This window comes from Coenobita brevimanus, chromosome 51 (genome assembly GCF_032717465.1).
Source record: "Coenobita brevimanus isolate Jiangsu-jjx chromosome 51, ASM3271746v2, whole genome shotgun sequence".
In the NCBI taxonomy this organism is placed as follows: domain Eukaryota; kingdom Metazoa; phylum Arthropoda; class Malacostraca; order Decapoda; family Coenobitidae; genus Coenobita; species Coenobita brevimanus.
Window position 1 is genome coordinate 23,822,171 of NC_137004.1, and position 15,097 is coordinate 23,837,267.

General features: G+C 41.0%; 1 protein-coding gene across 3 annotated transcripts in view; it reads right to left on the reverse strand.

The window, feature by feature from the left end:
* Unc-115a (actin binding LIM protein Uncoordinated 115a) overlaps positions 1-15,097 on the reverse strand; it is a 454,123-nt gene that overhangs the window by 201,116 nt on the left and 237,910 nt on the right. For all 3 annotated transcript variants that reach the window (XM_080272760.1, XM_080272762.1, XM_080272761.1), the window contains exon 2: positions 7,513-7,608. In XM_080272760.1, coding sequence (XP_080128886.1) covers positions 7,513-7,608 — 96 coding nt within the window. The remainder of the gene's footprint in view (positions 1-7,512; positions 7,609-15,097) is intronic.

Genomic DNA, 15,097 nt, shown 5'->3' on the forward strand with positions numbered 1-15,097 from the left:
ACAATAATAACAAATAATAATAACAATCAGTTCCATATCGGGTTATCAGTAGGGTATGTACAGTCACACCAAAAAGTATCGCGCAGGTAGGGTACAATGATATCCGAAATGACCATTATAGCTCATGAATTCTCGGTAAGATTTATTTGTAACTACTTTCCTATACATATAATAACAATACAGACTAGAAAATGTCATAAACAAGCCATATATTGCATCCTTGAGAGAGCAAATTTATCTGCATGGAAAAAAAAATCGTTGTTCAGTTCCCAGTAGCCATCGTCCGATGTCTCAAATTGCTTTGCATCAAGTGTGCACCGATACTTTTTGGTGTGAGTGTACATAAGTATACCTGTACATGATACTGGCCACCTTGCAAACACCTAATACTGGCGGGCAACTCAACTACAATATGTAGGCTACTTAAGTTCAAGCAGTTGTTATGTCAGCAATTAGGTTGGTGGTTTATATCTGGAGATGTGAGCAACATTCTAGAAATTAAGTGTTATGCCACAGGATTAGGTTAAAGTTTGTATCTGGAGATGTGAGGAATATTCTGGGGATTTCAGCATGTCTGTTTCTTTCTCTCAAACTCTGAGAATTGGTTCTTATAATTACTGTTATTGTGTATTGTTAATTTAAGTGTATTATTGCATGAGAAAATGCGAGTTTTCTCCTAGGCTCTGGAGTGTTCTGGGCCGGACAGGTAAGTTGAGCCAAGGAGGTGGGGGGGGGGGATTTAAAGGGACCCATCCTGCTTGCTGGCAGTTAGCTAGGCAGTAACAGACAGAGTGAGCAAGTGGAAGTTGGCTTGTCCTAGGAGTCAATGAACTAGTGGCAGTTAGTGGGTGTAAGAGAGTCAATAACAAACAGTCAGAGAATCAGTAAGAGAGTTCAGTTTTTGCCAGTAATGGACAGTGAATTAGTAAGCGGCAAGGCAGTTTAGTGAGCAAGAGTCAGTTAAGCAGTGAGAGTCAGAGATTCAGTAATGGACTGTCAGTGAAAAGTGAGACAGCCAGTGAGTCAATCAGTGAGTCAGTGGTGAACAGACAGTGACAGAGGGAGTCAGTGACAGATTTTGTGTCAAAAAGTAAGAACTAAACAGCAAAGCTTGGAGTAGTCAGAGTCGGTGACCGACAGTCAGGCAGTGAATTGACGGTGATTGAGTAGTAGAGGGAGAGGACAGAGGTAGCATGAGGAAGAAAAATCACAGTGTTTTGCAAGTGTACCTCAGCTGTGCCTGGAAGAAATAAAACCCTGAAGTGTTCAGTGACGTTTGATTAACTTCCTGGCATTGTTTACACATCATTCTTGATGTATCTACAATCCCTAGGTTAAACATTTGGTGTCAGGAGTGGGATAAGTTCTGAGAGATGTTGTAGCTCTGGCAGATATTCTCACAGTGTTGATGACACAGCAAGAGGAACAAAAGTAATATTAAGATGCACAGCAACAACAAAACAAATATATACTCACAGTTTTGTGAGCACAGCAAGAACTAAAAATATATCAAGAAGTACAAACACCCAAAGAAGTGATGACCCGATTCCCAGTAACTTTCCCTCTGAAAGTGGCATCTGGCAACTGCAACGAACTAGTTACATTTCCTACGTTGCACACCGGGAAAAGCAGTATTTAGGTAAACAACACCAAAAAGCAATATAAAGTGTTGTTACTGTGTATATCTCACATCATGTGAGAGGAAACCACAATTTACTAAGGTTGAGGCTGAGCTGTATGAAAGAATGTGAAACACACTGCCAATAGACTAACAGTTTCAGGGTTAAAATGCAGAGAACCTCTTGAATTACAGTGCTTATTTTACATTCTAAATCACAATACTGAAGGAAAAATGTCTTATAAAATAAAATCCACAGATAAAGGCAATGTCGAAATCATGAGTGCCATCAAATAAGAAAAATAAACATTTAAAAATATATTATCCAAATTTAAATCTCTATGCAGGATGATATTTACAAGAGAAAACAAACCTGTGAGCGCTGTAAGCAAGCTGGATTGTCAACATGAAGCTACACCCTCGCAGCGCGAGCAGATTAATACTCTTTATTTAGCAAATATTTCAGGAAGACAGACATCCCGGCAGCTCAACATCAGGAAGGAGAGTTAACAGATGGATAAAGACATATAGAGAGACAGAACACAGAAAATTAGCCTTGTTGCACAACACTAGACAAAGATAGACAAATTATTGCATGTGCCCAAGAACAAGATCTAACCACCTGTGCTGCTATCAGGAGGCAAATTAATCTGCCAGTATTCAGTGAAGTTAGTGAAACCAGTGCCATTATTAGGGGAAAATTGGTCACTTTTATTCACAAGATGAAATTCCAACATGTACAGTACTAAATATGTAGGGCAGTCTCATGGAAGAACTAAATAGGGAGTGAGTGAGAGTCAAAAGCAGGAGTGACAAGGAAGAGAACTAAAAATGAAAAGGATTGTAGAAAAAAAAGGGGGGGTGGGGGAATCATGATAAAGGCCAAAACACATATTCCCACCCATGGCATGATAATGACTGACGTAATGTGGGGGTGCCTGATGTGAGTCATGATGATGGGTGGAATGATGCCAAATGCCACTTTTTATTTAATTAGTTACTGATTTAAAAAAAAAAAAAACTGCTACACCTAATATTTCTGCCATATAATTTTGGCTCCTGGTGGTTTAGTGGGTAATTACTGTGCTCCAATTGGATTGAGCCGGTGAAGATTTATATCTAAGGGGTGGTTGGGGTTTATTGCTCACGTAATGCCACTCAGGGATGAGTGAGGCTGGTCACTCTCATCTTAAATGTCGGGACCAACTGCCTAGTCCCGGGCTCCTATGCTCCTCATGGGGCAACGTAGGATTGGATGATGGATGGATATATATTTTCTTTTTACACCATAAATTATGTTTGCAGGGCAGCCAAAAAAGTGTTGCTGTCTCGGAACCCCCTATCATGTGAACATTGTCAGACCAAGGGAGTTTTGTCTGAAAGTTCAAGAAAGCGAGTAATTGCTTCTTTGGGTGATTGTACATGACGAAGAACAAAAGAAATAATTATGAAGAACAAGAGAAACATTGGGATGCACAGCAGGAAGAACAAAGAAAATAATGGGAGGCATAGCAAAATGAACAAAAATACTGGGAAGCACAGCAAAAAGAACAAAAGGAAGATATACCTGCAGTGTTGAAAGCGCATCAAGAAGAACGTAAAGATGCCCAACCACAACACTACGCAAGACTAGAGGAACCGTCAAGTGGGCGCAGGAAGGAGCTTTACCAGCTATGAAAGGAGCCACTGGATGTGGCGTACAGCAAAGTAAAGGGAATAACCGACCAGGTAACAGAAGTGAGGGAAGAGGGTTCTTGTATAGTGGATGATAAACTGAGAAGTGAAATACACGAAGTGAGTGACATAAACTGAGAAGTGAAATACAGGAAGTGAGTGACAGTGTCGAAGTCCTTGAACAGTGTCTGATTGAAGGTCAGCAACCTGCACACCCTTTAGGTGCCAGTGACAGGCGTGTGGAAGGGGATGGTGACATGTAGAGGTGTATGGTATGTAGGAGGACTGCTGGGCCTTGATAGCAGGCTGTGAAGCCTATGCCCCGAGTCGGACAAAAAAAAAAAAAAAAAAAAAAAGAGAGAGAGAGAGAGAGAGAGAGAGAGAGAGAATAGTGTGCACAATGGTCGTTGATACAGGATCAGAGAAGCAGCTGGAAGTGCTGGGTCAGTGGCTCCTTCCAGAGAATTTGCAGCAGATGTGGCAAGTTACAGAGCACTGTGCTTGGTATGGGTAACTGGTGGGTGTCAGGATGCAGCAGGAAGGAAAGGAAGAGACCATGGCTGTGTGAACTGCTGACACATGGGACCCCTGCATCTTGGATCTGGACTGCCTGGTGTCCTGCTCCTGCCTGTTTGACATCCATTTGATGCGAATGTGGCTGGGAGGAAGGAGTGTTCCACTTAGGGCTGTTGAACATGAAAGTCTACCAGTGACGACCAGACAGACTACTGTCATCCCCCAGAAGTCAGAGATGCTGCTGCAGTGCAAAGATCTATGACATGCTGCACAATATCCTGAGATTGGTGGATCACAACAGCCAAGTCATGATAGGAGAGAAAATGACGGTGGGCTGGACCAAAGCTGACCTACGGCAGAGGAAGTACCCACTGTTAAAGCCAACTTTTCAATTCATCCTGAGAAGATAAACAAGGACACAGTTATGTGGTTGTACCAAGAAGTTGATCAGGAGCCAATGGGCAGTGCATGGAAAAGGAGTATGGTTAGGCCCCAAGAAGAACTACTGTACCCAACCACTTTGTCAAGAGTGCTCAGCGTCTAGAGATGCCACCGATGGAGCAGCTAAGGGGGCTCTTTGTGAAGTGTGCTGAGGTATTTTCCACAGAGGTTATCATGGACCTAGGAAGAGCATTGGAGGTGCAGCTGTGGACCTGCTGGACACCGGAGATGAAAGAACCCAAGAGAATGACAGAGTTGACAGCACTGGCTGGCAAACTAGGTCTTCACGCTGTGGGAGACCTAGACAGCAGAGGCGATGGTGATGACTCACTAGTCCAGAAGTTTATGCTGCACAGGTATACCCTGGTTTAATGATGCAATTGGTTAAGTAAAAACCCATCACTGGGGGGGGGTATCATACCTTGGGGTAGATTTAACATGTAAAGTATAGAGATGCATTTTTGAGACTTGGGTTTCCCCACCCCAACCAAGTCCTAAACTCACCCTAGTGAGTCCAAAAACAAGTTATAAGCCACTCTAAATGGCCTAACAGCTGTAAAAGATGCTAACCTAAGACTAATACCTGTAAAAAACTCACTAAAACCATCAAATAAAATCTGAAAATTGTCAAATATAAATCTGGAAAAAATCAAGCTTAGTAAACTGTACCCCAAAATGACAATGTTCACCCCACCTGTGGCTAAAACACATTAATCTAAGTCTAAAGACAGTTTATAAATCAAACTAAACACACAATTTTTGTTTCAAATATCATCAAAATCAGTAAAAAAAATCAAAACCCATCGTTAAACCGGGGTTTGGCCATCATTAGGCGGGGTATGATGGTATTTCTACCCCCATCAATAAGCCAGGGTATCGCATCTAGGGGTACTGGGTATCGTATATCGAGGTATACCTGTATATACTTGTATATAGGTAGGGTTAGGTCGTTGTGTTGGGGACGATGCAGTTTTGAGGGAGAGGCAGTGTTATGCCGGTAGGAGTAGGTTAGTGGTTTATATCAGGAGATGTGATGAACACTCCAGAAATTATGTGTTATGCCATTGGATTAGGTTAATGGCTTGTATCTGGAGATATGAAGTATATTCTGGGGATTCTGGCATGTCTGTTTTATTTTCTTTCTCTCATACCTTAGGAGCTCTTGTCATTACTGTTATTATGTACAGTATATATTGTTAAGTACATTACTGCGTGAGGAAATGTGAGTTCTCTTTTAGGCTCTGGAGTGTTCTGTGCTCTACTGGTAGGTGGAGTAAGGGGGAGAGGTATGCAAAAGGGTCCACCCCACTTGTTGGCAGTTAGCCAGAGAGAAATGGACGGGGTGAGTGAGTGCAAAGAGTCAATCAGAGTGTCAGTGAGTCACTGGCAGTTAGTGAAAATCAGAGTCAATGATGAACTGTCACTGAGTCAGACAGAGAGTTCAGGTTTATCCAGTAATGAACTGAGGGTTAGTGCATGGCCAGGCAACTTAGCAAGTGAGGGCCAGTCAGGCAGTGAGAGTCAGAGTCAGTAATGGACAGTCTGTGAACAGTGAGATAGTCAGTAAATCAGTGGTGGACAGACAGTGACACAGAGAGTCAGTGACAGAGTTTGTGTGTTAGACACTGAGTGCTAATCAGTGAAGGACAAAGTAGACAGTCAGAGTCAGTGAGCGAGTGAGTCAGTGAACGGATAGTGTAAAAATAGTAATAGTGAGAGAGGACAGAGGTAGCATGAGAGAGAAAAGCCACAGCGTTTTGCAAGTGTATCTCAGCTGTGCTGAATAAAACCCTGATGTGTTCAGCAGTCTTTACCTGCCTGGCACTGTCTATGCATTGTTCTTGATGAACCTACAATCCTTATGGATGCAATTCAGTGTTTTACAGGTCCTGAATGGAAAGTGGTTCACAGGGCAAAGAAATACCCCTTCTGTCACTTGTGGCCCACCTGCACCCAATGGTTCATGCATAACTACGGTAGTCTCTGTCTCACTCTCTCTCAATAATTTTTATGCAGCAGATATAAAGGTTATTTTTGCTTCTCCTTTCTCAATCCAGTACGGGCCTGCACAAATGGCATACTTTTTCCATGTAAGTGATGACCTTGAAAGAGGTTTTACTTGCCATGTGAGGAAGGTCCATGAAAGCAGATCCTCCATAAATGGAGGGTCTACTGTTTACTGTCAAGATATAGGGAAGTTTTCACTTCATAGCCTTCCAATGAAAAGACACAAACGTCCTAACATGCTGCAACCTAGTTACGCAGTAATAATAATCCAATACTTCAAATAACACACATGAATAGAAAACTGATAGGTACAAGTGGAAATTAAGGTTAATGTCATTTCAATCCACAATCAGGCACAGTTGTTTTGATTTATTTATTATTATTATGATTATTATTATCATCATCATCTAACAGTTTCAAAACAGATGAGGAGGGTCTTCTCTGTAACTGCGATGGAAATGCTTCACTTAGTAAGTAGGTAGGGTATTTTCAAGCTCCCAGCTCCTTTTGCTATCTCAACTGTCAAAATTATGTTATGCTGGGTCAGGTTGTTTGTTTGGTTTGGTTTACTTTAGTTTGGATTTGGTCATTTTAACGTGGATGCAATAATGGAAGGTGCTAGTAGCTGGAAAAGCCCCAACTTCTTCATAAAATGAGCTATTTGCGAGGGAAAGGTCACTGAGAATAGTTCCCACATCAATTACGTAAAAAAAAAAAAAAAAACTTATGAACCGTAACTTGGCATTCACTGAAAGTAATCAGTAGATTAAGTAGGAGGGTGCAACGTCCTATAACTGACCTATGTAAGATCTTGACTGGCAGCTTTCTTTATATCAGATTTGATCTCAGACATCGTAAAAACTCATTACAGTATGCAACTGTTCCCATCCATACATGCAACGAAGCACAAACTATACTGCAGAGCGATGACCGCATTGATCTACTTACCGCAGTTATGAGCGTTATGGTTACGGGTACAGTGGTTGAGGGGGGAAAGCTGGCAGCCACAAATTTATAACACTACAGTTAAAAAAACTGGATAACTGTATTTCACAGAAGGAAGGGTAAATAATTGAAATGTTCTGAAGTTACACGTGTGATAAATTTTTACAATATATTTGCTCCAACTTTCTTGCTTTACTGTACATCACTGCGAATTCTTTACGAACTTACTGCAGAGACAGGGTTGGATTTTGACATGGTGGGGTCCTAACCTACTTGACGAAAGGAAACACAGCCTAATATGTGTAACTTACTGTGGCACTTGAAGCAGTTGATGTGGAAGTATTTGTCCTGGACTCTGAGCACTTCCCCGGAGCACTTCTTGCCGCACGCCTCACACAATGTCTTCCCTGGGGACATAGGCACAGTCAGTGGTGGCGACTCAGTAAATCAAATATAACACTGTCCCATGGCAACTACATAACTTGAAACATGAATAAAAGGTTCTAAAATTAGTTCTACCTAAATGTTACCTCCATATTAAGATCAAATATATTAACAACTCCAATGCTGGAAAAATGCTATTTATGAACGTGTAGGCTATAATTACTCATAATTATATATAGTTTATTTAACAGTGGAACTTCGTGTAGAAATTATGTACCATATTCTAGCTGGCATAGGGGGTTTCGTAGCACCTCATTCCTTAGTGATTTACCGGGTATTTAAAATTACGTAACACGCTAAAATTCTTTTGAATCTTATGTTTATCATTTTAGTATCGATACAGTATGCATTAGAAAAGGATATGGATGTGTAATGTGAATAATAAACTGCTATGGGAGACGTGCTACGAAGTCTGGAAAAGTCTTCTGAACACGACCCCAACAGACTGATGCCAAACTGGCTGTTGCTCCATAATCCACCATTACAGCCCTGTTCTATAATCATAGTTCTTTCTTCATGTTTTCTCCAGTGGAGAAAACATGAAGAAAGAACTAAGGAACAATGTCATGTTAAACAACACATACACAGACACACACAAAGCAAGACTACTATAGATAGCTTACATAGTCCCTATCTTGTGCTTACGCAACAATGATGTCATAACAGTTGGTAAACAGGACTAAATGAGGTAAAATGTCATAACCTTGATGTCATCTGTGTCACTTACAGAACCAGGTCAATTTCAGCTGCATAATGCACCAAATGGAATTTGTGCAAAGGCAGCAAACAACCCTAAATTACAGACTGTAAAGATGCAGGAACAAAGACTTACGATTTTTCAGTCCAGAAATCAAAACAACAAACAGATATTAATATGCAGCAGCAAACCATCTCAGTATTACGCACAAAATACAACTATAGTTAATCAGTCAGCCGAGAAATAAAGCAAAAATTTCAGCATAAGATTACACTTTGTCTGCACAGTGTATTCTCTATCATCGTCATTCTTTGCAAACCAAATCATCATCATATGCACAAGTATTAAAAACGTACATGTGACTGAATACGATGCAACAAATAGTAATACGAACTGGTTAGCAATGAAGTAGTAGTAGTAGTAGTAGTAGTAGTGGTGGTGGTGGTAGGTGGGAAAGAGGAGGGATAATAATAATAATAATAATAATAATAATAATAATAATAACAACAACAACTAGTAGCAGTAGTAGTAGTAGTAGTAGTTGTAACAGAAGCAACAATAAAAAATATATAAAACCTGTGCTACTCATCATTATACAAAAGACCCGGTGAAGAGAAGCAAGAGAAGCAAAGTGAACTAGATACTGAGCCGTCTCCCTGATACCTAATACCCTCACCCACTCATCTCTGACACACCTCTCTCTCTCTCTTCATAAAGAACTTGAAACCATATTCTCTCCGACAACCAGTTTGCCCTTGTTTCCTCCCCCCCCCCCTCTATCTCGTTCATTTTCATCTGCTACCCTATTCCTCTCTCTCTCTCTCTCTCTCTCTCTCTCTCTCTCTCTCTCTCTCATTTTCATCTGCTACCCCAGTTCTACTTTTTCCGAGACCTTACCCTCATTTCCGACTTGCAGACACACCAACCAATATTTTCAAAAAAACATTTTCTATTTCACTCTTCTATTTCAACACCCCCCACTGTTTCCGACACAAGCATCTCTTTTTCCAACACTCTCATCTCTGTTTCCGACAAACCCATTTCTGTCTCTGACAAAACCACCTTCCGACACACGCATCTCTATTTCCGACAAGCCCACCTCTATTTTTGAGTCACCTCTATTTCCAACACAGCCACCTTTATTTCTGACACCCATCTACATTTTCGACATACATTTTCGACACACCCACCTTTACTTCACATCCACCACACCCAGTCTCTCTCTCTCTCTCTGACACACTTATTTTAACTTGTCATCAGTAACATATATATCACCAATTTTAAATTCAGAGTCCAGTTTCTTTGGCTCACAACAACAGGAAATACGATTATGCATTTTTATAGTATCATCAGTGTCAGTGCAATATTCCGATTGTTTTACTTCAAAAATATGAATACTGATATATGAAAGCACACACACACACACACACACACACACACACACACACACACCGCTCGCTGGTGCAGTGGTAACGTTCCCGCTTGCCAACTGGTGGACGGGAGTTCGCGCCTCGCTCAGGTTGCGAAAAGTTTCACTAACGAAGTGGGTGGTTACTGTCCCCCTCGAGCAAGGGGACGGGTGTGTGCGTGTGTGAAGGTCACAGCCTTGCCTTTAGATCGGACTATATGAGCTTTCAGCTCCCTTCCGGGAGGGTAAAACCTGACGATCACGACCATCAAGTGATCCTGACCGACCCGGTGAATTACACACACACACACACACACACAACTTTAATTCTTAATCAGTAACTATTAGTACGATAAAAAAAAAAAAAAATGATGTCACTTCTGTTTCAGTTACATCAAACATTTTGGAAACAACGGTACTTCATGAAAAAAAAAAAAAAAAAAAATCTTCATGGCCATAACGCTCAGGCTAACGCAAAGCGATTGTAATTAACGCAGAGGAAACCTCTTGTACTGAAGGGGATATTTCATATCTACGCCAGATATTACGCTAATTTACAGAAATCGTTGTAACATACAAATTACTGGCAAAGAGCAATATATATATATATATATATATATATATATATATATATATTGCCAGACGCCTCAATCCCGTTTGGGGTGGCCACAACCAAATCGCCTCCAAGTCGCCCTGTCCCCCGCCATTTCACTCCCCTGCTCCCAACTCACACCCCCCTCTCTCATATACCTCTCCACCCCATCTCTCCATCTCATCCTCGGCCTCCCCCTCCCTCTTTCCCCCTCCACCTCACTCACATACACTCTCTTCGTCAGTCTTTGAACCTCCATCCTCTCCACATACAGTATATATATATATATACAGTATATATATATATATATATATATATATATATATATATATATATATATAGCATCCTACGCAAAATCTACTGCACAAGTGAACTTTACCTTTTCACATAAGTTATACCAGCGGTGTGTGTTTAGCAAGTCGATTAGGTCATACGTGGTCAATCTCTTCTAATGCCCAGTTCTAGGAAAAAGTAAAACTATACTCTTTTCACTTTAACCCTGCCTAAAAACTACCACCTTATTTTCACTGTTGATGCTAGTCACAAAGATGCGCTCGGAAAAGGATGTAGAATTAGTAACAATGTCTTTCTCTGACACTACGTTACGTGAGATCGACTGCAAAGGGAAGGGAAATGTGGGCCATGTGAAGGTGAATGAACTATAACGGCATGGTTAGCCTATATGATCCAATATCCTACGCAGAATCCGCCAAACAACTGAACTTTGCATTTTCTAATAAATTACACCACCGGCGTGTAGGCTACTTAGCAAGTGGGTTAGGTCATACCCGGTCAAGCAATCTTCAAATGCGCAATTGTTCCAGGAAAAAAAAAAAAAAAAAAAAACGTAGAAACGAGTTTGTGCCTATACGCGATGCACGGGAGCTGGTATATTAATCTTTTCAGTCCCATAATTCTCTCTCTCTCGATTACTCTTGCTACCAGACAATTTTTAATCTGCTTTTGAAAGAACCTCTCCCTTGTAAAGTGGCCATTGGAGTTTGTTATAAGCCCTTTTTCAATACCAAATCTCTCACCTAAGCTGAATATATTCGTCTGACAGTAAAACATGGAATACGTCACGGGCTCGAAGGTGCTAACAGTTTCCGACAACAGTTCAAGCGTGATAGTGGCAATTAACAGGCCGTTAACCCTCTTAGACGAGGGTAATTTGACACATTCCTATTAAAAGCCGGCGCCTCCACACTGATATGCGAAGACTGAACAAGCGTAAAAAAAAATAATAATAATAAAGATGAATGTTTGTGTTAATGGTGCCGGGATGACGAGGATGAGATTAAAATGACTCGTTGCTAATGCAAAATGCGATGTACGAGAGAGAGAGAGAGAGAGAGAGAGAGAGAGAGAGAGAGAGAGAGAGAGAGAGAGAGAATTAACATGACAGCATCTTCGTCTCATTATCCAGCACAAGTACTAACTGTAGCTGTGGCCACAGCAGGAGAGAGAGAGAGAGAGAGAGAGAGAGAGAGAGAGAGAGAGAGAGAGAATTAACATGACAGCATCTTCGTCTCATTATCCAGTACAAGTACTAATTGTAGCTGTGGCCACAGCAAGAGAGAGAGAGAGCGATTCAGATCCACTATTCTCATCCGCCAAACATTATCTTCTAGTGCAAACTGTTAGCAGCACACCACCAAAGTCTCTCCATCACCACCACCGCCACCAACCCTCGCCCTGACCGCAAACAAAAACACCCGAGCCAGGCTGCTTTGCTTATGTGGCTCTGCTGTATGCAAGATCGATCTTGGCTGTATGAAAGTTGCGGGCTGTCCTCTTTTGGCGCTGCGAGTGGCGAGAGATTATGTTAATTTCATACAGAATTTAATCTTCCATATAACGTTTCGGGGACCTCTCGTAAAAAAAGAACCAAAATGCATACTGCTACAGTTTTATGGTGAGATAAATTTGTCGGTAATTACTTTCTTCCGAAAAGAAAGGGGGGCGGGAAGGATTAGAACATGTGCTTTCGTCGTTAACTTGTCATCATTTCTGACATTCGATATTAGACGCATTGTGTCCGCATTATCAGAATTTCATATATCTTATTGCTTCCACTGCTAAACAACTATGAGAGAATCTTAAACTGAAAGGCGTTAACATTTACCATATTTAAACAATGTTGACGTAAACTAAATATTTCTAAAGAGTGGCTCGTAAGAAATTTAATAGTTTAGCTGGCTGATAACACACACACACACACACACACACACACACACATACAGAGAGAGAGAGAGAGAGAGAGAGAGAGAGAGAGAGAGAATATGGTACATCAAGCATGGTATTCTTATGTACCGGTATGTTTTGACTTTCCCAACACAAAATGCATCCAAACTAGTCCTCCCTAGTCTGCAGCTCCACACTCCTCCAACCCGCTTGTTATCCAAACAATTAAAATGCATCCTTGTTGGGTCACACTTTCATGTACCGCTGTGAACGACCCCCTTAACTGCCATTAACAAAAAAAAAAAAAAAAAAACACCAAAAAATATCAAACGGCAGCAGAATAATAATAAAAAGGTGGGTAACGGAATATTTTTGTTTAATTCTAATTTCGAAAAGGTGTTGCCATGAATACGAAAACAGCATGACGAATGAATGAATAAAATATGTGAAAACATTGTTGTATAATTCATTTTCTAAACCCCTTCTCTCCTTTGTATATTTCTTTTTTCTCTTGCTTTTGTATTCACTTTCAATTTCCTTTCCCTCGGTTCACTTTGTTTCCTTCCCCCCCCCCCACCTTTTTCATTAATTCACATTTTTCTCGTATTTAACCTTCAGTACAGTGACGTCTATTCGCGGTTTATTATTGCTGCAACCAGATAATACAGTCTGAGGGGGTCCACATTTAATGAAGCAGCATTTGAAGTCTTGATGTTACTCTAATCTCTGTTGCTATTCTGTTCTTCATCGGCGGCAGCATCTAATTTAAGTTCTAGTGACACAGTCGCCCCTCCCCTGGTCAGCCTCTATCCATTCTCACCCTAGAAGTGTCCAGCGGGCATAACGCCTCGCTTCATCAATGGCACACAAACCGGCTCTTAATCAGACTGCCGTTCTCTCTCTCTCTCTCTCTCTCTCTTTTTTTTTTTTTTTTAGGGGGTGTCCCAAACTAGTACAAAACGATTCCTGTAAGACTCACCGCGAAGGAACGCAACTCTCACTCATGCACGACGAGAAAGGCAAGCGCAACAAAAACTAGTTCCAGCGCGGCAGGGAGTCTTGCTGGGATAAGGTTAACAATATTATATTCAGATTGGAAGATCCCGTCTGCTGCTTATCGGATGCAACGCAGTTATCAGGTTGTCAGTATTGATTGAATAAATGACCAACATCCGTCAGTTATAAAAAAAAAAGAAAAAAAAAAATACGGTGACTGCTAGGTAGTTTTATGGCAAGCACCTAAACTTTATCCCAAAATACGACCCACGACAATTGATTTTACATCCAGGTACCTGTTTACAACATGTTAACAACAGCAAAGTGTAAGCGACACAGAAAGCTATTGGGGGAAAAATAGCACTTACTGCCTTGGAGTGAAGAAGACAGGAATTAACAGACGGCAAGGATGTGAATAAAATCGCTATATCATTATTAAAAATAAAGTAGTTTACTGGCAAAATGGTAGACCATTAAAATCAAGGACCGCATCCATATTGGTGAGAGGGAAGATAATGGAATTTGAGTTTCAGTAGCCGGTCGTATACAGAAGCCCAACAACAAGGCAATACAATACACCTCCTTTAACGACATTATCTTACTCCTGCGTCGGATATTCCGCCTTACTCAGTACATCGATACTGGTGTGCATAAGGGATATGTGTGTGTGTGTGTGTGTGTGTGTGTCTAGCCCATATCAAGGAGCTGGGTACATGAAAAACAATAGGCTATAGGGAACTGCAACTGACGCATGTAGAGTCTATCTGCAGGTCCGAACCAGTTTTCTAATGACCACAGCAAGAGTAGCTAACGGCATGGCCAGTCTTGAACCCTCTTTCAATGTGCTATAGTCTTCCTACCTCCACACAACTGTTCTGCTTCAGAGAACGTCCTAGCAGTGAAGGGTTTGGCGAGCGCTGTGAAAACCATCCAATTCGATGTTTTTAACTGAATAAAATCGATTGTATACATCAATAATGTCCTTAGGATAACGTTGTTAACCCTATATTAGCAAAGTGGCGTCGAAGTCGGTACCATAGGCCTATTCAACTTTACCACGCCGCCACCTATGGGTGTCTGTGGCCGCCCTCCCCAGTATTCTCATTTCAAGGTCTGCTGTGATCGTGCATGATGGGTAGGTTTTGCTCCCGTGCAAAATTTCGGTTTCATGCCTCTTGGTCCATTTTTCGGTACCACCTTGCGACTCACTAACTAGTAAGCATACGCTTACTAGTTAATATAATTATGTATTTATGTGTGTTATTTTGTAGCTAAAAGAGTGTTATACAAAAGAAGGTAAACAACAGCAACATTCAATATGGGGGGGTGAAGTGTAAGAGGCGGAGGTGGACGTGTAACAGTGCCCCGGTATGAGTCCGACGCTCCCACTGCTGCTACATAGTTGCCCATTATTTATTTCATAAAAATTATATTTTTCTTTGTTTTTCAGTAGTTTTAGGTTAAAACTCCTGCAAATACATTGCATTACCTAGAAAAATTTTTGTAATTAAAATCTATATCATTTTCATATTTATTTTCATTTTCTAAAGTTGGTACCATATCAGGTACCACCTT